Source organism: Strongylocentrotus purpuratus, unplaced genomic scaffold (assembly GCF_000002235.5).
Source record: "Strongylocentrotus purpuratus isolate Spur 01 unplaced genomic scaffold, Spur_5.0 spur5_scaffold_7, whole genome shotgun sequence".
In the NCBI taxonomy this organism is placed as follows: Eukaryota; Metazoa; Echinodermata; class Echinoidea; order Camarodonta; family Strongylocentrotidae; genus Strongylocentrotus; species Strongylocentrotus purpuratus.
In genome coordinates this window covers 26,084,725-26,109,263 of record NW_022145613.1, presented here as the reverse complement: position 1 = coordinate 26,109,263, position 24,539 = coordinate 26,084,725, and the positions used below count along the sequence as shown (strand labels likewise).

General features: G+C 38.0%; 1 protein-coding gene across 1 annotated transcript; it reads right to left on the bottom strand.

Annotated features, from left to right (window-relative positions):
* Positions 1–6,067: 6,067 nt before the first annotated feature.
* LOC574675 (FAS-associated factor 2) lies at positions 6,068–22,934 on the bottom strand. Its single transcript, XM_030973903.1, is given in 11 exon segments — positions 6,068–10,287; positions 11,331–11,474; positions 12,281–12,370; positions 14,429–14,688; positions 15,179–15,270; positions 16,138–16,223; positions 17,683–17,926; positions 18,640–18,761; positions 19,753–19,821; positions 22,856–22,873; positions 22,875–22,934. Coding segments are annotated over 11 exon segments (1,350 nt in total). The 5' UTR covers positions 22,920–22,934; the 3' UTR covers positions 6,068–10,107.
* Between the last annotated feature and the right edge of the window lie 1,605 nt (positions 22,935–24,539).

Here is a 24,539-nt window from a genome sequence, read left to right as displayed (position 1 = left end):
AGAAAGGTTCTCCAAGAGCAAAATGCAAGTCAAAAGTTCAGTAAAATATAATTTATATATTATTATGAATCAATTGATTTGGTCGATCCAGTTCGATAGCACAAACACGGCACTACTGGACAGAGATGACAAATAACTGAAAAAATGAAAAAGAGGAAATAAAATACCTTTAAAAGGGTAATTTTGTATTGAACTGCAAACTCAGCACTGGAAGCAAGTAGAAACGAGATGTAAAAGAATGAAACCATGGCGACCAGAAGTGCAATGATTCGTGCACGACATACACATATCATTATCCATGCAATGAGCCATGGCATGAACACCGCTTTCAGTATAATTGTTGAAAACCGTAGGTCCATGGTTCTACTATGATAAGGATAAGTAGCTGCTCATAAACTGAGGAATGTAGTGTTGAAAAAGCGCAAGTAAAAATAATGTGCATAGTGATGTGTATCAATTATTCAAAAACAATTTCCGCCATTCGAGGCCAATATGTAAGGCCAAATAACAAAAATGAAGTGTTTCTCGACTCCTTTTTTGGCCGCCACCTCCATTTAAAAAAAAAAACAACTGTTTACTATTCAGACGAAAAGAAGCCACAAAAAAGCAACAAAAACAACAAAAAACCTGTGATATATACATTTTGTTTAAATGGCTTCTAAAGAGATGCAAATCATTTGTTTTGTCATACATTGCATCAGCATACTCACATAGCACAACATCTGTGAATAAATAGGCTTTGCCAGCTATAATTAGCATGGCAGCCATCTTGGAAAAGAATAGCAAAATAAATGCAAAATAGTAAATAGTAATGCCCTGCCTTCTGTTTTTTTTTAAAGTCGGGACGAGAAACACGTTATTTTTGTTATTTGGCCTAATGCTAAAATGCAAAAAAAAAAAAAAAATGCAACAGAAGTAGAAAGAAATGGCCTTCAAAGTCTACGATGTCACTACATTATTAAAACAGATAATTTAAACATGACAATGATGAAGCTCGATTCATCTGAAAGCTAATATATCAAATGTTAATATTTTTCTTTTATGAATAGACATGCAATTGGACTCTGAAAAATAGAAAGAAAGAAGAAAATGGCCTCCAATAAGAGGAGGGTTTACGAGAAGAAGAAGGAAAAGAAGAAAAAAAAACAAGAACGAGAAGAACAAGAAGAAGAAGAATAAAGACCAAGGGTATTAAAAAGGAGAAAAGGTTAAAAGGTAAAAGACAAGATAGATGAAATATAAAAGACCAAAGTTGACGGTGGGAAAGCATGAACATGGGAGGGAGATGACGAGATGGAATCGAAAGAGGGAGGAAAGGATTCGTTGGTGGCAGACACGGAGACAGGCATACGGAGAGAAAGGAAGAGACAGAAAGAAAAAGAGAGAAGCGGCAGAGATAAAGACGGACTTATATAGAGAAAATGAGACAGAGAGAGAGAACCAGAGAGATAAGATTTGGGTGCCGTGAGGGATGTTGACAGGTGCATTCTGAACAGAGAGAGTATATAGAAATATTATGGTAGGTCTAATATTTTGAATTTCACTTCTTGTAAGGGTCTTTAAAGTTTGAAGTTTAATCAAGTTAAAGTATTATATAATAATTCATGTTTGCGACTGCATTAGTGAATAAACACTGCACGCACGTCAAGTCGCAATGGATTAATAAACGAGATTTGTCGAGTTCATAAGATATTTCAAAAATCCATTTTCAAATTGGAGGAAGAATTTAGATGTGAAACTTACCTAACCCGATAATAATCACATGTAATCACATCAATTTCGGGCTCCTTAGTAAGACGATGTCTTTTAATGCCCACCCATACCTGTAAACAAGGGTGTCGATTTGTATCCGTGGTTGGGGGGGGGATGATAGGCGCCAAAATATTTTCGGCAATGGATCAAAGCAACCAAGAGGTAGAAGCGTATGGCAGGTTGCACCCCCTCCCTACCAACTAATAACTTTTAAAAGTCACCCTTAATAAAGATAACATTTCAGAGAATATGGGACCCATGTGGGTCCCACATGGGCTTGCTACCTGGGTTATTATCCTCTCAAGCGCGTAGCCAGGATTTTATTTTAGGGGGGGCGGTAGTGAGCAGGCGAAGCGCGCTCCCGGGGGGTGGGTGCAGGGAAGAAGCTTTGACGTTTCATTAATTGTTAGAGAAAGAAGACGATTCGTTGTACCGTTCTCGCCCGCCCCCCCCCCCCCCCACTCAGGGGTCGGAATGACCGCATGCGTGTTGCCAAAATATCCGGTAAAGGGGTGCTTTTCGTGCGACAAAGTCCGGCCCGAGCATTGTAAAAAAAGGGTTGTATTTGACTTTTCACCCGGAGATTTCTTTAAAAAGGGGGTGTTTTTGCTTTTTTTTCTCTCATCTCTTTGGACTCCTGAGAAGTTATTCAGAATTTAGGGGGGTACATTGAGCATTTTTCCTGATTTAGGAGGGGTCTCCAAGGCAGGAAAAGCCCGCGAAAAGCCCGCGAAAGGGGGGTTCGGAAATGTTGGCAGTCATCAGATAGGGGGTGCTTTCAAAAAGAGGGAACGAGCATATGCGTACCCTAAATAACACTGAGTGGGGGGGGGGCGGGCGTTCTCGACTCTTAATCCTTGTTTGAATCAAGTTCCCCTTCCTTCGCGCGTAGCGCGAAAGCTCTGACGTTTTATCAAATTATTAAAGAAAGAATACGATTCGTTGTACCGTTCTCGACTCTTAATCCTTGTTTGAATCAAGTTCCCCTTCCTTCGCGCATAGCGCGGAAGCTTTGACGGTTCATTAATTATTAGAGAAAGAAGACGATTCGTTGTACCGTTCTCGACTCCTAATCCTTGTTTGAAACAAGTTCCCCTTCCTTCGCGCGTAGCGCGAAAGCTCTGACGTTTTATTAAATTATTAAAGAAAGAATACGATTCGTTGTACCGTTCTCGACTCTTAATCCTTGTTTGAATCAAGTTCCCCTTCCTTACGCGCGAAAGCTCTGACGTTTCATTAAATTATTAAAGAAAGAATACGATTCTCTACGTCCTCTTCCTTTCTTCTTTCTTTATCTCTCTCTCTCTTTTTTGGCCCGCGTTTTTTTTTTTTTTTTTGGGGGGGGGGGGCGACCGCCCTTACCGCCCCCTGGCTATGCGCCTGTATCCTCTCTGTCTCTCATTAGCTCTCTCCCACTTTCTACTTCTTTTTGCACTTTTGCGCTTCGCGCTCAACATTAAGCTCGTTGTTTTTTAATGCTGCGGCTTTGTATTTGGCGCACTGCATTTCTATGATGCTGTTGATTGAATAAATTGAATAAATTCATCAATTCCTGATGAAGCCGTATGAGCGAGAATTCAATCTATTCTTGTCTCATATACGGTTGTCTCATTTACTTCGTTTTCTATTTATAAATGTATTTATTATGAAAATGAGCTCGTTGTTTTTTAAAGCTGCGGCTTTGTATTTGGCGCACTGCATTTCTATGATGCTGTTGATTGAATAAATTGAATAAATTCATCAATTCCTGATGAAGCCGTATGAGCGAGAATTCAATCTATTCTTGTCTCATATACGGTTGTCTCATTTACTTCGTTTTCTATTTATAAATGTATTTATTATGAAAATGAGATAGCAAAATGTGTATATTGATGGTCATCTTGCGAGTAACTACTCTCATCGGGCTCTCATCATTAATTTTTCTCTTCATTTTTTTTTTTGTTGATGGTGAATTATTTGGGGGGATGATTGTACAGGCCATCCCCCCACCTGAAATATTGGGGGGGGGGATATATCCCCCATCCCCCCCCGGGATCGACACCCATGCCTGTAAAAACACGTTAATTTTACCTTTTTTTGAGATGCCCCCCCCCCCCCTGGCGCTCATGGTAGGGGGGGGGGTGCGATTTTTCAAAATTTCGAGAGCCAAAAAAAAAATTAGTGCTCACTAACCCCAGCCAACCGGCCTGTGCCTTTCTTTCTGAAACCCAACTGGCATAGCTTAAGTACACACACACACACGCACACCGCCAAATGATAATTATCACAATCTGAACATAACGCTGTTTTCTTTTATTTTCTGTTTGTTCGTTTCTGTATGTACTTTTGTATGTTGGTTTGATTTTTATCATGGTCAATCTTTTACACTAAACGACAAATCACTCATCGAGGAAACATTGCACATAGGTTCGATTTAATGCTTTATTACAACTTCTAACAATAATCATAAAATGTCACCCCGAACAACTTTAATCATCTCGAACACCTTTCAACCTTATAATATGTCTTGCCTCATGAAGTAACGTCTAATTCATAAATATCATAAATAGCATCATAAGTCTCACTGTAAGGTTAAATTAACTTTTGTGACACAAAACACTCATTTAAAAAAACATTTTATCATATTAACACACAAAGTAAAAACAAAACGAAACAAACCAAAACAACATCAACAACAACAAGACATAGAATGATTGACAGCTCCTGAATTATGTAAGTACCGCTTAGTTTCAGGTCACATATTGATCAATTTAAAGCCCGCTGCACTAGTTTGGCCAGGAGGGATTAGACCTCCCTGCATGGTCACTGACAGGTGGTTATCTCATCAAATCAGCTCTCAATTAACATAAGAAAAAGAGGGTCATAGGGGACCAATGGTCACCGATTAGGCATTGTTTGATATATAGAGGGCGCAAGTAGCTATAAGTAGTGCAGTGGGGCTTTAAGCTGGACTTTGGCGATGGTGCTAGCGGAGCATTAGCTATTATACACGTTCATAGCATTTAAGGCAAAAGTACATTATAAAGATACATTACAATATTTATTTTAAGCACCTATTAATTTGAATTTTGTAGAGTGCTTATGATGACAATGAGAGTGCAAACATAAATAATGCTTACTTGGCCAGTCACACCGCCAAACGGACGCCACACCGATTCCAAACCGATCGATTGTTAGACAATATTCAGAGGCAATGCTATCTTTAGCTCGGTCTGCTATCGATATCGCTGGTGTGACCGGGTATGAACCAGAAGATGCCACAAATCTTGCACGGTGATTTGACGAGTATACAATTCATTAGAAATAATAGTAATAATATGCTTTATATCCAACACAGCAGAATATGTGTCATATTCAACACAGAAATGAATATTGGATAACATAAACAAATCCTTCGATTATTTCACGTTTCGTAACGCAGTATCTATATTGCCACTCAAATTTCTAGTCCTCAACCGGGCCCAAATTCAATAAACTTGTTATTAATAGCAGGATACGATGATTATTATAAGCTACTCGAATCATTTATTTGATTGGCTGAGAGCAAATTTGTCAAAGAATTTCAGCATGTGTTATATGCAACAGGGCCTAGAAACTTTATTGTTAAAGAGGGGAAACTTGTTATTAGAAATTGCATTTTTCCAAGAAAATGCTATATTTCTAAACGAAAGATGATTTAAAAAAAATACTAATTAGCTAACCTTCAAACGCAAACCTTATATATGAACCAGTAACTACTCTTAAATTTGTTGACTCGATGACTCTGGCATCTAAATATATTTATCGTTTCAAAATAAGCTAGGATGATGATGCCCATAAATTTAATCTAGAGGTATGAAATGCTTCTTACTGTTAGCCCCTAAAACAAGAAAAGTATTAGTAGCTATACAGTAGTACGGGCAAGATACACTTGCTGAAAAGGTACAAAAAGGGGGCCTAAAAGTTTAGCTTTCATCCGGATATTTGGAGGAAAGCCAGAAAAAGGAAAGAAGGCCTATAGCATCATGTTTGGGTTAAATTACATGTCACTGTAATTTTAATACATTTTATAAAAAAAGTGATAGCCAAGGCTAGTGAAATTGACTTGGGTTAATTTTTTTGAAAATCTTTGAAAATCTGTCCTGAACCAATATGCGAGACCTTGTAAAAACAGGTGTCTCATTTCTTGTTTCTCTCGACAAAAGAATAAACAAACCAAAACCAAAACGGAAAAGCATTTTTTTTTAAGTATTTAAAAAATCACTTCAAGCATTTGTGACAACAGCTACCAAAATGCCAACAAAACCTTGATGAAATTAATACAAGCAACAAATCATTACTGTTTTAAATGATTAATTTATTAGTTCACCTTTAAATGCTTTCTGACTGATGAGTAGGGGGGTTGGGGAGGGATAATTTGACCCCCACCCTTTGCATAAAATCCTCAACTCCCCATGATCACCACATATTGCAAAACATGTTTTCATTAGCTTTTGTAAACTCTCCTACAAATGTTAACAATATTTGTACGTGTATTAACTCAGTAAAATAAGAGGGCCATCTATTATAAGGTCACATTGCATTTTGAAATAACACATCCACTAAAAAGTGGGACAAAACTCACAAATTTGCAATCTGATCTTTTTAAACAAATGCTGATATTATTTATTATCCCCATACAATATACCTCTGTCTTTTGGGCCCATTCCAGTTTTGTTTGCACTACGAAATCAATCTAAATCATCAAATACAATCTTTCGAAGAAAAAAGAAAATCATACAAAACAAAGAAACATATGTATACAAAACAAAACAAATGAAATGCATGTATATAATAAATTGATAGAATATGAGAAACTTTAGTACCGAAATAATACTAAGATTGTCAAATATATTCTATGAAACCTACACATTGATTAGTATTTCATTTTATAGGTAACATCATTAAATATGAATTTGTATCTTATCTGCATAAATTATAGATTTAATAAATTATTCTTCATCACAAATAATTAAGATAGACCTTAAAAAGAGGATTGGAGGTCTGAATGAAATGTTGCACTTGTAAATTGGAAATACTTAAGTAAATTTAGCACTAGTTAAAAGTGTTTCATATAACATTTTGTTCATTAAATAAAATGTAATAAGAGGCACATACAATTTGCAGGGAAGAACACAATACAAGCCTTGATTTGCTGCTCAAAGTCGTAACTTCAACGGTTTTTGTTATCATCTTCAACATTTTGTAACTTCGATTAAATTTCATTATGTTAAGAATTGAAATACGGTGTATTTTTTTACTTCTAAATCTGTTGCTATCCTGATCGAGATGCAAAGTGCTCTCATTTTACGTTTAACTCTTAATAATGTTTTTAAATTCTTAATCAATTACATTTATTCCTATCATTTTTGTTCACATACAACACACACCAAATGAATATAACAGAGAAATTTGCTACTGCAGACACTAATAAAAATACAAAGAAAGTCTCACAAGTTACATACTTAGTAAGGAATATGATGCTTGACAAAACCAGTTAAACATTAAAGGGATAGTTGAGTTTTGTTGCAGAGGGCGCTACACAAAATAATTGTTTGTGAAATAGTGAAAAGATGAGTGTCAAATTTGAAAGAACATACAATTCAAATGACAAAATCGTCTTTGTTTGATCAAAATCGGTGCAGAGACGGCTGAAATATCCATAAATATAACCATTTTTAATATTCGTAGGGCCCCACAAATATTCAATAATTTTGAACCAGCCGTTAAAAAAACGAGATGGCCCTTTATACGTTTTATTCCAGCCAATGCCAATGTTGGCTTTTCGTTGGCTTTTTCGTGTAGGTCATAATACGCACAACCAGGCCCATGCATTATTATTAATTAATTAACGGTCACCATATGTTTTTAAAGTGGAGCTGAATCGGTATGATCGTATTTTTAATCTAAATTTCACAAATTTTGGGATCTAAAATTACCTTCATAGCAATCTTAGGTGCTAAAAGGGCATTAGAAATGTCATAAATAAGAATAAGTGCAATAACCATGCACTTTGAAGGCATTTGGGGTCTTAAACAAGAACTCAACTATCCCTTTAAATGAGAGTTAAGCAGTGCTTTTGAACAATATTTTTTTTTTGTGCATCTCGATGGGTAAACAATACAGAAGATGGATTGAAAAAAAATGCTCAAGAAAATACCTTGAGCAGCTGAAAAGGAATACAGAGAACATGAGAGCACACCAACTTCTGGGCCATGTTGCATACAACTTATCATTGGTGGTAATACATCAGTCGCACCAACAACACCAACTCCAGACAGACTCCAGACCAACTACAAATCAGACAAGCATTTACATGACTCCCTATTGCCAACAAATTTGGCGGTTTGGGGCCGGTGTGTAGTTGGTTCGGCCGTGTGACTGGTGCACCACTTTGCTATCAATGGTAATTACCATGGCAACATCATTCAACAGCCAATTGAATCATGGTTACCATGGAATTTACCATTAATTGCATAGTTACTATCAATGGTCAATTTTATGCAAAGTGCCCAGGAAAGATTCATATCAGTAAGTTGAAAAAAAGATAATGCCTCATTATACAAATGTTGATTTCCTATAATAAGTTAATGAAGTATTGTTGGCCCTGTAACATATTAGACTGACCTGCAATCAATTGAAATATGCAAAAATGCATTATGTACCATAAAATCAATGTCAGATTCATGTCAATTAGTAGGAGAGAGATAATGCCTCATTTACATATATGTAAAGCCACTACACATGTATGTATTGTAAAGTCATGATTGACTGATTATTGGGGAGATGAAATCAATTCCTACTCTTTGTGTACATCAGTGACATAAAATCAACATGACTCACTATCTATTGTAAAGTTACAATCGATTGGACGAGATACTATTGATTTTGGCACAATAAAATAATTGAACATTTAGCAGGAATATGGACGGCAAACGGGATGAAAAAAATGAAACAAAAACAGTAGATGCGTGCATCCAAGGCCCATAAACAAACTTACATATCCCTGTATTATAAGGTAAATATTTGAAGCACACTTTGCCTACACCATTTTATTTTCTAACAACAGATTTTTTTTTTTTAGCGAGTTTTGCTGTCCCATGTGCATAGGAGGCTCTAATGTACTCTAAGCTCAAATCAGAGGGAAAAAGCAAATATATTACTGTACTGGGGGGCATTTCACAAAATGTGTCATTAGTGACAAATAACAATTGTTGTTATAAGCTACTTAAATCCTTGCTTCTGATTGGTTATCAGCAGATTTGTCACTGATTTTTGTAATTTGTCATTGAGAAACTTGCGCCAGTTTACTGTCTTTTGAAGAGCTTCCCCAAGTGTTCTGGCTTTTGTTATCACAATATAATCTGAAGGCCTTATGAAGTGCAAGCATGAGAACAAACTTAGAACAAACATTGACATAATAATTGCTGCTTATCGGATATATAAAGGCAAGACAGCATTTCAGGAGGAATGGGAGGGGGGGGGGGGGTCTTTGAAAGGCAATCCAAATTTTAAAGTACCAGTAAATTCATTTCTCTGGCAAAATTAGGAATTCACCACAGAGCATTTTTTATTTTTTGAATTTCACGTTTTATTGATCCTTTTCGTTTCAAATTAAGTATCACATAGTATCAACATAAATCATGGTGGATCATTTCAGAGCAATTATTGCAGTCACATGTCTCCTACAACATCCTAACCATCTTAATAAAGCATGAATGTAATCGATCAATAACAGTATTGAATCCACTCTCATGACCATCATATTCCTTTAATATTGTTAAGAACCAATTCTTTTCAGAATCTAAAGCCAGAAGCACTCATACTGGACATCACATTGCCTCCAGCAATATCCCACTTTCATCCCATCCTATCCCAAACACTAACAACAACAGACATATTTTAAAACTTTCTTGTCGATTGTGAAAGCTATATTGGAGTCCTCTCCCCCAAAATCAGGTGCTCTGCAATAATCTCTGCAATTGTTCTCTGCAACTGTTCTTTGCAATGCTCGTACAAGTACTGCACAAGTAGTGTATACAAGGTGGGGGAAATAGCACTGAGATACAATGCCATGCCAATAGATACATGCAACCTCCCTCCCCAGCCTGCAATGCAAACTCCTTGCTTTACATCGCAGTGATAGTTCAGCCGATTTGAACTATGCAATGCCAAATAGAAACAGGCAAACTCGCTGGCTTTCAACTCTTGCTCAATATATCCAATGCGAACAGCTCCCAGGCTTCGTATCGTGCTTGGAATTCAGTCCATATTTCAATCTCCATCTCCATCATGACACCGAGGGCGCACTTCAGCATACAACGCAACAACAAGCTGTTAATCACTGATGTCCTGAACGTACAACATCTCACGCGAGCTCAAGCCTGCATCACCTATAGAGGGCACCGTCTCGTTTTCCTCGGTCGGTAAACACTGGAGTACACGGCGAGGGTAGTTCGTCTGGAGCTGGAACTCGTCTGGCACTTCATCTTGGACATATACATAATCATAAAGGACCTGCAATTTCAAGAGAAGATAACAAAAGAGGAAAAAACAATAATAACAAATGCATAACATGTTACAGTTACTTATAGGATTTTATCTAGTGTATAGAAGTGGTGTTACAGAACAGGCTAGGTTTCATTTTTTTAATTACAGGTGTTTTTGAATTCTGATTATAACACTGTTCTTAATGCCTTTTTTGCCTAGGTGGCAAATTCAGGCAATCAATTGATGTATTTTGAAAGATATACTCATGAAGTAATCAGAATAGTTGTTTGTATAAAACGGGATATTTCTGGATTATCCTATTGACTGACAATGTGTCATGTGACACTCAACAATTTGTTATATGTGCACGAGAGTGCAGTATAGCACATACGTAGAACGCATACAAAAGTAACCTCTGGAAGAAAAAAAAATTGTCCGGTTCATGTATCTTGTTGTGTTGAACTTGAACGTTGGAGCGTGCAATATTTGAACAATATTTTTTAATAGAAACAACTGTGTATTACAATATTTTAGAATCATATAATTCACCAAATCTTCCCGGCAATCACAAACAATCAAAAGCACTGGACATAGATATATGTACACAGGACTAAACAAACATATATCGTCACAATTAGGTCCAAAGTTGTAAATTATTTCTAAAGCATACTTTCGAGTGCCATGACACTGTACAATGACAGGTTCAGGAGGTAATTGTTAATTGTTAATTATTAGTTGCAGAATCAGTTACTTAGGATATATGGATGTACTGCACAATTATTTATACTTTGTTAATCTGCCTATTTAACCGTATAACGATATCACCAGTAGTGGTCTCTGGTATGTCTACAGTTGTAATTTGTGTTATTATGTTTCTATACCAAAGCCTTTACCATTCTGTTCTCATGTTCTATTGTGTGTTGTATTTATTCCTGATTTTGCATTTTGTATAAATCGATAGTACATGTATGTTAATTGATGTTATATAAATTGAGAAACAGCCGGAAAATGATTTCTATGACATGTAATTGTTCATGATCAATAAAACTGAACTTCACCATGATACATACCTCTAATGAGCATGTCTTGAGGAAGCTCCGTTCAAGTCGTCTGCCATTGGGAAGTTTGAAGAGGATCTTAACGGCATCGGTGTTACTAGCATCTGGTTCATCAGGAAGGAGGGCTGCTTTCTCTATCCTACGATTCGCTCTCTCCTAGGTATTCAAGATTAAAGGGATCGTTTAACAATGTTAAATCTGAGATGGACGGCTCTACGTGTTATCAGTGTCTGTGATATGATATTATATTGAAGCCCTAAAAAAAAAAAGGGCCTCAGAAAAATGTAAAAACCTTTGAGTGACCAGTTTTTACCATACTCGTTTTCCCCAATAGACTGTAGTGTTATGAAAACCGTTTGGCCAATGCAAAATTTTATTTCAATTTTCAATCAAAAATATCTTGATAATCAGACAGGCGATCGACTTGTAAAAGTAATGGGGTTCCTGACTGACCTAAAGGTTTAGAATTATCATTGCAGCTTGAGCTAAATCCAGGATTTTGTTTCAGAATCTGAGACAAAGTTACCGGATTCCTTTAAAAGAACACAGTCAAACCTACTTTATAATAAGCAACCGCCTGTCTCTAAAGACCACATGTTATGTTTGCCTTGGTTCTCATTGAAACCTGTACTAAAAGAACCTGTACATAAAGACCACCTCCCTGTAAAGACCATTTTTCTTGTCTCCCTTGAGGATTCTTTTTCAAAGCATTTCACTGTACACCTACTGTATAGGTCAAGATCATAATAAAGAGCATTACAGGTTTAAATCATGCAACACAATCCAAGGCATTTACAGGTCAGGGCAGGCCAAAATCAAATGAGGCAAGACAACACAACACAGTAAAGTATAGTAGGGGTCAAGTTTATACAATAAAGTATTTCCCACACATTTATTGCAAATGTTTTCTTCCATATACCCTCCAGAAGATTAGGACATTAAGGACAAGTGTTTAGACTTACCTCAATCTGGTTTTGCTTCTCTTCCTCCTGCTCTCTTTCCGCCTGCTCTTGTTTGTTCTTCTCCTCTTCCTCTTCTTTCTTCTTTTTGGCCTACAATGCAGAAATAACATTAACAGATTAAGAGTAATTATAACAACGATTCATTGAAAGGCGTAACATCCCCTCGCCAGGCACAAATGGCCTATTTTGAGCTAATTTTGCATATTTAATGAGCTGTGACCTCTGACATACATACTCAACAACATTACTTACGTTATTGAATGAAAACCACATTTTCAGATATGTATTATTAAGTATTTTTGCATATTTAATGAGCTATGACCTTAGGCCTACATACTCCAAAATCAAACTTAGGCTGTGTTTTGATACCATGTACCTGCATATCAAATTTCATCAAAATCTGTCAAACATTAGTTAAGTTATCAAACGGAAACCAGATTTGTTATGGACAGACGTACCGACCGAGGGGATAATGATCAGATTTGGATTCATGATTGGGCACAAGCTCCACTTATTGGGGAGTATTCCGGCCAGGTGCCATTTTACAAGCTCACACATGCCAGTCAAACAACATTAATGTTCGCATCCTACCAGATCATACCCATGTAACACCTGGATGGAGAGTGGCCAATGGAGATTCATGTCTTGCCAAAGTACATTAGTGCCGCAGAATTAATGCCGTGGCGGGACTAAAACCATGAAACCTGTGATCCACAGTCCAGTGATGTATCCACAAGATCACGACACCTCTACAAACATAGCTAGGCATTCAAGGGTAGTGTGGTAAACAATTTGATGACACATGCTCCAGCATAGTCAATATCCTACACTCACCTAATCCCTCACTTCAACCCTGTACCAAAGATGACCTTTTTTGCATGACTGTGCCAATTTGTTGAGCACACACAGTAGCGATCAGGGGCAGCAATTTCTTTTCATGACTGGGGGGGGGGGGGGGGGGGGTGTGGGAACAAAATTCGAGGGAGCAAAGTGAACGAGAGGGGCGAAGCCTGAGGGGGGGGGAGATACTCAGAGTCGGTTTGGACGGGCGTGTGCCGCTCAAGCCTCAAAACCCCTACTCATTTTTAACCCTTACTGTACTGGGGTGGGGGGCCTGGGAGGCCCCCTCCTCAACATTTTTGTATATTGCGCTGCAACCGCTTAGAATTTTGAATTGTCGTTGCATGACTTTTTTCCCTCAAGTCTTACGCACATTTTGATACCATTTTCGTCGAAATCGGATATACCTGTAAGGTGTTACGTAACAATTAGTATGCGCATGTCATCAAATATATGCTATAATTGCATATATTCATGTACAAGCAGAAATGTGAATACTATGAATTGATATCAAATTGCTTTTTATATGTTTCTCAAAGGAACTTGATGTATTCCAGAACAAAAGAATACATTAGAAATAAAACAATAGATATAATAAGAAATAAAAAACAATAAAATACAAAAGAAAATAAATATTTGAAAATCGCATCAAATTTGCATAAATTATCATTATTAATTAAATCAAAATAACTATTTTGTGTTAGAAAAAAAGTTTTATATGAATAATGGGTTTCAATTAACATTCAAAAGTGGAGTCTGACAACTTTTGTAATGATTCTAGTTCCCTGTATATTTCTAGATTTGATATTCATGAATGCATATTCATAATTTATGCAAATTAACCTATGCATTTTCAAATATCAGAAAAATAATGTAACCTCATGAATATGAGATGAAGGAAACATTTATTCAATACATTTTTAACATTCTTCACAAGTTTACAGACAAATATGAAGAGTTTTCTGTAAAATGCATAAAATTAGCATTTTGCATAATTAATTAGGCTATAACAACAAAAATTAGCATATTTGGAAAAAACTAATTATACCATCTTGTTCCTTACGTAAATATCTACAAACATGCAAATTTTCGCGTACAACAGACTTTCGACCGCCGAGATCATGGGGGGGGGGGGGCCTCCCCCCCCCCCCCCTCCCCCCGTCACGAGGTGCTCAAAATAGCCCAGTACAGTAAGGGTTAATGGTCATTTGGGGCGATTTTTCTGGCATCCCTGTCACATGTTGTTAAATTTGCGATCAGTGCACGAGTGATTCACTAAAATCATGAAAATAAAACCTTGTACAATACCTTCTCTTGATCCTGCCGAAGGGATTCCCTATAGGCTTCATCCTGCTCCTGCCTCAGGGTATTGTTAAGGTTCCGTTCCTGACGCCCCATCCTCATGGCCACCAAGTAACCCTCGGTCTCACTCATCGTCCGCTGCACTCGCTCTATCAACGACTCCCCGCTGACGGCGCCCTCTATCCTCAGCACCACCGTCATTTTGTTGTCCCGGAGTACGATGAGGGCTAGGAAGGGGTAGGTGTTCTCTCGAAGTGCTAATGATACTGGTCAGAAAAAAACAAAGTGTTCCCATCAATCGTTAAAGTTCAGAGATCAAAATGTCAGGAGGAAAAAAAAGAAAAATAAAATGATAGGAGTGTAGGAGAGGAAATAAAAAGAGGGAGAGGGGACGGGATGAGAAAACAGATTAAAAGGATCCCCTTCCTTACCCACCCATGCATCAGTGGCCTATGAGCAATGTAGTGAATGATTATGGGGCCTAAAAAAAAAAGATGTTGTATTGCGCTTTAGGTGCCGAAACATGGGTCAGTCGGTTGGAAATCTCCCTCTTTGGGCTGATATTTCTTAGTTTTTAATGCTTCAATATTTCTTTTCTCTAAAAAATGGTTTAAATTTTTTTTATTTTTTTATAGCCAACTGTAGATTCCAATTCATTCAACATGTATGCAAAAAAAATTAGGGAATCCAGCTAAAATGCCACAGCACCCCCAAATAGGCCCCCAACAAACAAATAAACAAGCAATACACTCTTACCTCTATATCCTTCCGGTGAGTTGACAGACGCAGCCCAAAATATAAGACTAGCATTGATAAACTCTATGACATCAGCATTACCTAACGTGTCTCTGCAAAGGAAAATACATTAATGTAATATAGTTCTGTTTTAAAGGCACTATGTATGTAAGTAACTTTAACATCACCTATAATTTAAGTTCATACAAATTGATAATTTCTCAGTGTAATGAAAGCTTTGGTTTTCTACATCAGTTTGTCTAACAGCATAGACCCAAATCTCTGAAAATGTTTTGAATTTTGAATCAGTATTTGATATATTAAAGGTAATACAAGTTTTGGTAATATTTCAACAGGATTGGATGATGGAAGTCAAAATTTAAATTACCATCGTGAAACCTAGTGCTAGAATGAGCAACTTTGCACAATTGGGCTCTAAAACGCTAAGGATTTCAAGAAATTAAAATACCAAATTTATCTGTGCTCCCGATAAATTTCAAATAGCGCCTACTGCCATACAATGATAGCTGCAACCATGACAATCTCGGAATATGCAGTTCGGATATATAATTCAAAACGGGAATAAAATATGGGTCGATTTTAGTCAAGAAACATTGTTATGAAGCTAAAGCTCAATCGTGAGAGGGAGCTATACAACATAAAAAGTTTATTAATCACAATTTCATCTCTTTACACTCGATTTCAACTGCGATAACGATCATTGAATATTGTTGGATCGCATATGCTTCCAATATGTTCATTTGAACCAAATGCATGACCCCATACCAGAACTTTGTATTACCTTTTAGTATCCAATAGACGATAGACCACTGTTTTTAGACCCAAGTTACTTATCAATTTTTGCATTGAAGTCTATGTAAATGTATTTATGTATATTCCATTGATAACAGATATGAAGGTCAATCGTTTTTGGTATTCACCATGTACTCAAAGTCACATATAAGCATGATCGTACTCACCTACAAAACTGGTCTGTATCTTGATGATCATTACCATGGAGATATACTAATAAAAACTTGAGGTCTCTCTTGGCGTCACTTAATGCCTGAGGAGCAAACAAAGAAAACTCATTAATACCATGCCACCTGGCTGGGAACACGATCGTGTATATTGGTGGAGGATCTCGACTGTAATAGTAATAATAATATTCCGCTTTTATATAGCACTTAATACAATGTCTCAAAGCGCTTTACAGATATACTATTACCCCAGTCATTGGATTCAGAGCTTGCCCGCACACACTATGTGCACAATCTCCACTCCCTGGGGAGCATCTAAGCCAGGCATTACTCAACGCTAAAAGAAGTTTTGACCAACAATGACGGTCACATTCTACCGGGTACCCATTTAACACCTGGGTGGAGAGTAGCAAGTGCAGGTTAATATCTTGCCAAAGGATATTAGTGCAGTGTCAGGATTTGAACCCTCGACCTTCGCATCTTCAGTCAAGCGCCTTAGACGACTCGGCCACGAAACTCCCACTCCCTCTCATCCAAGAGGACCCCTGATTCAATGCTTGCTCTGTTCTTACATCTATGGACAAGGTGCTTTGCCCACATTTAACCCTCTCAACCCAGGTGTATGAAAAGGGCATCTTGCAATGCTGGGGTGATCATTTCAAGTCTGCAAGAAGAGTAGTATTTATGTCTACCCTGCATAAATAAGACCCAAATTATTATATATACATGTATTATTACAATTATTATTAACACAGAACTCATTGAACTCAATTTTCATCTTAAACTGACCCGTAAAGCATGCCTTACATACTTTCACCAGAATTCTGGATCAGTTGGTCCATATCATTTCTCATACAATATCATAACAATTCTCTGCACTTTTTTTTTCCACTGGAACCCCCGACTGAAAACCTAAGGGTTTGTGTGCATTTAGGCTCTTGGTAAAATTTCAATTTTTAAGTGTGAAGAGTAACTATTGCATCAATGATTTCTCTGTTAAAAACTGCTCTGGGCTTTAATTATTCATTGAAATAGGGTTAAGTTTATGGTTGCAATTGGGTTTTAGGTTAGGTTTAGGCTGGGCTCCACGCTAACTTCTTTGGAAGGGCAGGGGAGGGGGGGGGGGGGTCTGGATCAAACATTTTAGAGAGTGTATAAATGGTCTGGACTTGACGCCTGTTAGTTTTGAGCCCCGGACTAGGGTTGAGGTTAGGTATTGTATTTGGTCCAGGGTTGGAGTAAAGACTTTTGTTAGAGTAGGATATAAAGACTGCAGATCAATTGTCCCCAGAGCACATGTCATGCAACCAAACTGGGCCCCACTTAAGGCTTGTTTAGGTACGTCGCAAAAAACCACCCCAAATTAATGGCAACTGTGCGCAACAAATGTCCTACGCATATTCACGTAGCTTTGTGTTATAAGATAGGTAATATGAAGCGCATTACGCTTTCTGACAACATTTTTATTAAAAAACCCTTTACTGCTGCATGTCTGAACACAGCGTTACTGTTAGACCCTGCCTAAAGCATACTTGTATTACCTACCTCACTATAACTGCCTCTATAGAATTCAGGATGGGCTGCTCCGTATCTCTCTTCATACGACGTGATAAATGAAAGAACGTCTCCCCGGGGATCCGTAACAATACGCCTGGGATCAGGCCAAATCAACCTTAGTGTCCATCGAACAATATCAAAAACTGTGGTATAGAAAAAACGGAAGGGGAAGAAGACCATCATGTAACTCCACTGGAACCAGGAGGACGTGGGCCTCGCTACTGTGAATATCCTGTCGGCAAGAGAGAGATAGAAAGAGAGAGAAAAGAAGATAGGATAACCTTCAATTATGAAAGCTCATCTGTATTGGTCATACGTATGTTTGAAAGTTAATCTTTTAATCTTGATATAAAATATTAAGCCACCTTCACAATTTTCAGGTGGTCAACTACCGCCTTCGTCAGCAATGTGACCTGACTTGACCCTTCTGACGATAGGGTGACATAATTCATCAGAAATTATTCATATTACTTCTGACTAGCTCCGGTTTATGCAAGTTAACTTTTTTAAAGATAATTTATGAATATAGTTACCGGAAATTGTCTTTTGTTTATGTAAAGTAAAAACCTTATGGGATAAAGTGGTGGTGGCCTGAAGCCATTCTGTTGTACTCAGATTGTATGGATAGAGAGGGATGGAGAGCAAGAGATAGAAGGATGAAAGAGATAGCTAGAGAAAGCAAAGAGGAAGAGAATGACAGAGAGATAGAGAGAGAGAGAGAGAGAGAGAGAGCAAGAGCAAGGACTATTCCAATATATAGTCAGGAGAATTAGTTGTACAAAGCAGAAAGCAAATGAGAGAGAAAAAAAGAACGTACAGAGGGAATAAGAGAGAAGGCAAAGAGTAGGGGAGAGTGAAAAGCATGACAGAGAGAGATCAAGTTAGGATAAAGGAAAGAATAGATCAATCTTTATTAATTGCAAGTTGGATAAGAGTTGAACATACCTTTGGTCCCTAGGGTTTGTATTGACCTCGGGTGTGCGTACTGGAGGCTGGCTTGCCTGCGTAGTCCTATCATAGACTGTCGGCTTACCCTCTGATACATTCAATGTGTCTTGGACAGCAGTCTGAAACAAATCAACATACATGTAGAATGACCTGTGATGAACCTGCCAACCTCTGGAGTTCAAAAACTGTATTTTTTAATCCCACAAGTTGTTTTTTACTGTTGTATCAACAACAACAAAAATGAACTGATGCATGGATCAAAGCCTCTTATATTCAGGTAGAGCTGCTAACCGCAACTGAACAAAAATCCTATTCTTTTCCACACAAAACAATGCTATTTTTAAAATAAAAACCCCATTTTTGATTGAAAAGTACTTTCTCACCATGAACATGCATGTTTTTTTGTTTGTTTGTTTGTTTGTTGTTGTTGTTTTTTTTTGGGGGGGGGGGATAGTATCTTGAGGAAAAATTGTACGAAATCTGATAAAATCATACTGGTTGGCAGCTCTGCTTTGATGCGCTTTGGTTGCTATCACTGCATGCAAAGGAGTGCCCGAACGTAAATGGCATTTTCAAATCTACTTAAATGGATTTACTGCCCAAATATAAAGAAGTGGTTGCCTGAATATTGGATCTTGAAATCTATGGAAGGGGGTCATGATGCTGTGGCCCAACAGTTACCTCCTCCCCCTCCCACCCCCCCCCCCCCTTCTTCCCTGCCATTCATGACCCCCAAGTATTTTCCTCTTTTTTGTGTGTGTTTTTATATTATCTTTTTACTGCGCACTTCCAATAAATATTTTATGAAAGGTTAGTGTGCTGTTAATATAACCTAAATGGTACAGCACACACTATGAACATGCCACATGCATATTCACCTGTTCTACACATTTTTACATAATAGCAGTGAAGGGATGTTCCTTTGTCTACCACAGCAATTGTTGAGGGTAGAATGAATAACTGTATATTTTGTCCTCTTTCTTTGTCCGTCATGTTCATAGTGACAAGTTGGATAACTATAAAATATAATATATATATGTTTGTTTGTTTGTTGTTGTTTTTTTTTTAAACAATTACAAATAAAATTTGATGGACAAGCTGAACACTCACCTCAATATTCCAGTCATGCTGATCCAAAATGTTGCGACATCTCTCCATATCTTCAATCCCAGTGAGATCCTGTATTCAGGAGAGAGAATCATACTTTGTATTATGCATGAGTATGATTTTTGAAGTAAAAAAACCACAAGGGGTTGATTTGTACATACAGCAGACTCACCTGCAACCTAATGTACCATACATACTGCATCTGTTTCTCTCCTTATTCTGGTTTTATGTCAACATAGACTTTCCCTTTACGATTTTGAAAATCTCTTAAAAGAATTCCTCTTGTTGGTTTGTGCTGGAGAAAGGATATCTTTTTAATTGAAAAACAATGGGATAGACATGGCAAAATAAATCTAGGTACTACATGTACATGCTGAATCAGCTTGCTGATGCCACATGTCCAAAATACATCATATATCCACTGCACAATACTATATATATGAGAAAACCAGTATTTCTTTCAACCTTAAAAAAAGGGGGGGGGGAGGGGAGAAAGAAAAATGTGACTGCTTCTCCAATATGCCCCAACCAAAATGTATTTAAGATCCTTCTTTAATTATTCTTGGAATATCACAATGAGAACTAAAATCCCATATTACAGTGAGTTGATTGATTTTTATAACCTTTGACCTGACAATCCCCAAATCTGATAACTTGTGCATACTAGTTTAATAGAGGTTCTAAGATCACAGCTAAAATAGCTTAAATAGTCACTGGTTAGATCATAGCAAGGTTAAAGAACCTTTAATTTCATTTAAATTGACTTGCTAACCTTTGACATTTGACTTTCCTTTACCAACATCTAATCAATGTATCTTACCATGGTGATGCAAACTAATACAAAGTTTGAAGTTCACGACTCATATCACTCTCGAGACATTGCGATAACTGGGCTAGAACCCAGAGATTTCAAAGCAAATTTAGTATTTTAATACCCCAAAATCTAATCAGATTGTGTTCCTGTGCCTAGTATGGTGATATAAGTTGGCAATGCCAAAACAGGTATTTTCATGTACAGCGCACATATTTACGTTTGCAGCAGAACCGACATTGCAAACTCTCGTCAGAGGTCACCATTTTTGTAATATAAATCCGATGTTAGTTCGTTATCAACAGGAACATGTGTAAGGTAAGTAAATCACTACAGAAACAATTTCCACATTTCTTGTTAAATTCTTGACCAATTTCAAAGTGCTTTGTATGAAAAGAAAGGAGAGTCCACTAGTGACCTCCATAGGTAGTTTGTAAGGTTCCGTCATGTTAAAGATAAAGACCAGTTATGGTCATGCGATTGCATTAGGAAAAAAACATTGTTGAATCGATCAGAAAAGGTTGATCATCTAGCAAATAAGTATTGGTGTATACTGCAAGTTTCTGGAATCATCAAAATGACATGAAATTTGGCCCAGTCTTGGTAAAGTTACAAGCACTGTACACAGAAAGATGTATATGGGACTACGCACACATGCGCGACACATGCGTTATATCTATCAGGTCCAAATAGATATAATAATTTACCAAATATATCAATTAGTAGGCGGTTTCGCGGCAAAATTTGTGTGATCACATATTAGTCAAAACATATTCTTTCACATGATTGGTAATGAGAGCTTCTATTTCCTTTTTTTGAGAGGGGGCCGTTTCCAAACTGGTATTTACCTTTAAGCAATAACAAAATATACACCTCTATTTATTCAATGAGCATGATAAGAAGTGAAAATCATTCTGGATTTAATTTAATTTAGTCAGAGAAATGGCAGCTCCACTTCAATGCAAACAAATGTAAGACCCTGCACCTACGGGCAGGCAATCCACGAAGGGATAAAGCTAGATGGTGTAAAGATCCAAGAAAAACAGGGAAGAAAAGGACCTCTGTGGTCTTCGATGAGAAGCTCAGATTTTATCAACAATCTGCAATTGCTGCTAATAAAGCGAATGAAGTACTAGCTCCCATACGTAAATCTTTCACTTGCAAGGACAGATCAACAATTCCCCTCCTCTACGAAGGTCTTGTTTGACAAAGACATCATGATATACACTTTTTCACAGGTTTTACAGCAAATCACTGACCGTACCGATGGTGGGAAGTTAGCAACTGTAATCTCAGATCCTCATTAAATTCATGTAAGTAATTTGTCGTTACAGTCGCTAACTTCACGCACACAGGCGGGGCCCACACCCCACCGTCGGTACGGTATGCAATTGAATTGTGCAGTAGTTTGCTGTGAAACCCGTGAGAAAGTGTACATTGTTTATAATGTGTATGTTTTTAGGAAAAACATAAAGCATAAAGCTTTGTGACGTACGCGTGCTGCAAACCGGTAATGCGTGCCCGCAAACCGGGGAACTCGAAGCATTTCGAAACATGGTCAATGCTGACCACGCTGTGGGTCAGTTAGGTTATTTGTGACTTCTATTTAATAAGTAAGTATATGGACTCTTTATTGAGGGTATTGAAGTATTCTGTGAGTATTCCAATAAAAATAAATCGGCAGTTCCCGCCGATCGGCCGCAGACCGGAGCCACTACTCTATGTACGCATTGGAAGTTTTGTTTACATCACTCTTCATAAAGGCAAATGGGTATCTGTATCTGTATCTGCCTTTGACATATAAACACAAGCATCTGTTTGTGTTGTGTTTGCGACATTTGATTTTTTGGCACTGGCAACAAAATGCTAATCGCATCCGAACGCAAATTGCTGCAAAATTAAGGGCTGCCTCTTCTCTACAAGTTGCCAAAATTTTAATGGAAAAGCGATACTTTTTGGGTGGTAATTAAGGCTAGGTAATATCAATATCAAATTTCATATTATCAGCAGCAAGCCCAAGGCCCTAGGGCCAGGCTAGCCTTGGTCTAGGCGCTGGTCCGTCCGGCGGGGCCGTCCTGCGGAGCTCCCTGCTTCAGTTTACCTTTGTCAACACCGACAATCTAACAGGCGATACCAAGCTCGAGTAGATTTCTAGTTCCCCCATGAATTCCTCATAATAATGGATCATTTAGTAGTGTTTTAAGCATTTTAATGAACGAAAGGTTCAATCAACACACCATGCAATACAAATTTTGTTTAAAAGAAAAATAAATATAAAATTAGTCGGAGATTTACCTGGAATTGCAGCAGTTTTTTCTGTCTGCTCAGTGGTGAGCGTAACCTCTTCGTCTTCCGCCATGTTTGCAAGTCAACGTATGGAAAGCCGAAGTGCTAGCTGAATGTATTTTGAAAGCCAACAAGCATCAGGGGCGGATCCAGCCGGCGGCAGGGGAGGAGGCCAGCCGGTAAATAATTTTGCCCCCCAAAAAATGCAGATCACACCCCCCCCCCTTATGAGCACCAGGGAGGGGGCCTGTACGTCTTCAAATAAAGGTAAAATTAACGTGTTTTTACCTGTTTTTTTTCCCAAGGGAGGGGCCCCCTCCCTGGATCCGCCACTGACAAGCATGAACAGCGATCTAGCATTCGTTAAAAAAAAATCTACTCCCTCGCTCTTAATTATCTACAATATGGAGGGGGACGCTGCTTGTTCTACGTACGTCTCGATCTGCCCGAAGTTTATCAACACTTCATTTTCTCCATTTTTTTGCTCGAGCCAGAGGCGGTGCGTTAATTACCGGGGGGGGGCAGAGGGACCGGGTCCAGGCGGCGGATCCAGGGGGCCCCCCTCCCCTGGGAAAAAAAACAGGTTAATTTTACCTTTATTTGTTTTTAAAAAGACGGACCCCCTCCTTTTGTCCTCAAGGGGGGGGGGATGCGATTCTCAAATTTTCGGGGGCAAAAACATCAGTGCTCATACCCCCCCCCCCCCCCCCCCTTCACTGACCGAAATATCAGCCGGCGCGATTTTCAAATTTTCTGGGGTAAAAAAATAGTGTTAACTGAAAAGTGTACTGCGCCCCTTTTTCATTTTCTTTTAATAAGTGCCCCTTTTTATCAATGTTGACCGCCCTTTTTACCTCTAATAAGTGCTCAAATTCCTTCTGTTAAGTGCTTCTTTTACTTTCTGATAATTAGTGCCTCCTTTCCCCTCACATAAGTGCCCCTTTTCATCTTTGATATGTGCCTCTTTTCATTTCTGACGATTGTCCCTTTTCACTCTAATAAATGCCACTCTCATTTAGACACGTGTCCCTTTTCCTTTTTAATAAGTGCATCTTTACCTTTTTTTGTGTCCTTCCCCTTCTTATAAAATGTCCCTTTTTCACCTCCGATAAGTTCCTTAGCTTTCAAGTAATATAAATACAAGTTTCCCAAGTTATAGTTGTCAATTTTCCTTTCTCCATTGATAAGCTTTGTGTAGTATGGAAGAACTTAATTTGATTTAATTTAATTCAATTTTAATTAAGAAACTTTACATAACTATCTTGATCTAAGGAGACACGAACGAACGAGTATATTATACAGTTACAAATTTTTCTACACAATACCCCGAACTTATATACGTCCCTTTTATACATTGTACGTGCTCGTTTTCAACGCAGTATTCAAGGTCCGGCCTTATCACTATAAACAGTGGCGGATTCAGGGGCACAGGGGCACGTGCACCCCCCCCCCCCCGCGCCCCCCGGGTATAAAAAAGGGGGAAGGGGAAGAGGAAAAAGGGAGAAAAGGAGAAAGGGAGGGGGAAAAGAAAGAAAAGGAAGAGAGAAATAAAAAGAAAAGAGGGAGGAGAGAAAAAAGAAAGGGGAAAAAAGAGGAGGAAAGAAAAAAGGGGAAGAGAGAGAAAGAGAGAGAGGAGAAAAAGAGGGAAATGAAAAAAGGGGGATGATATTATAAGAAGGTTTTTTTTTTTTTT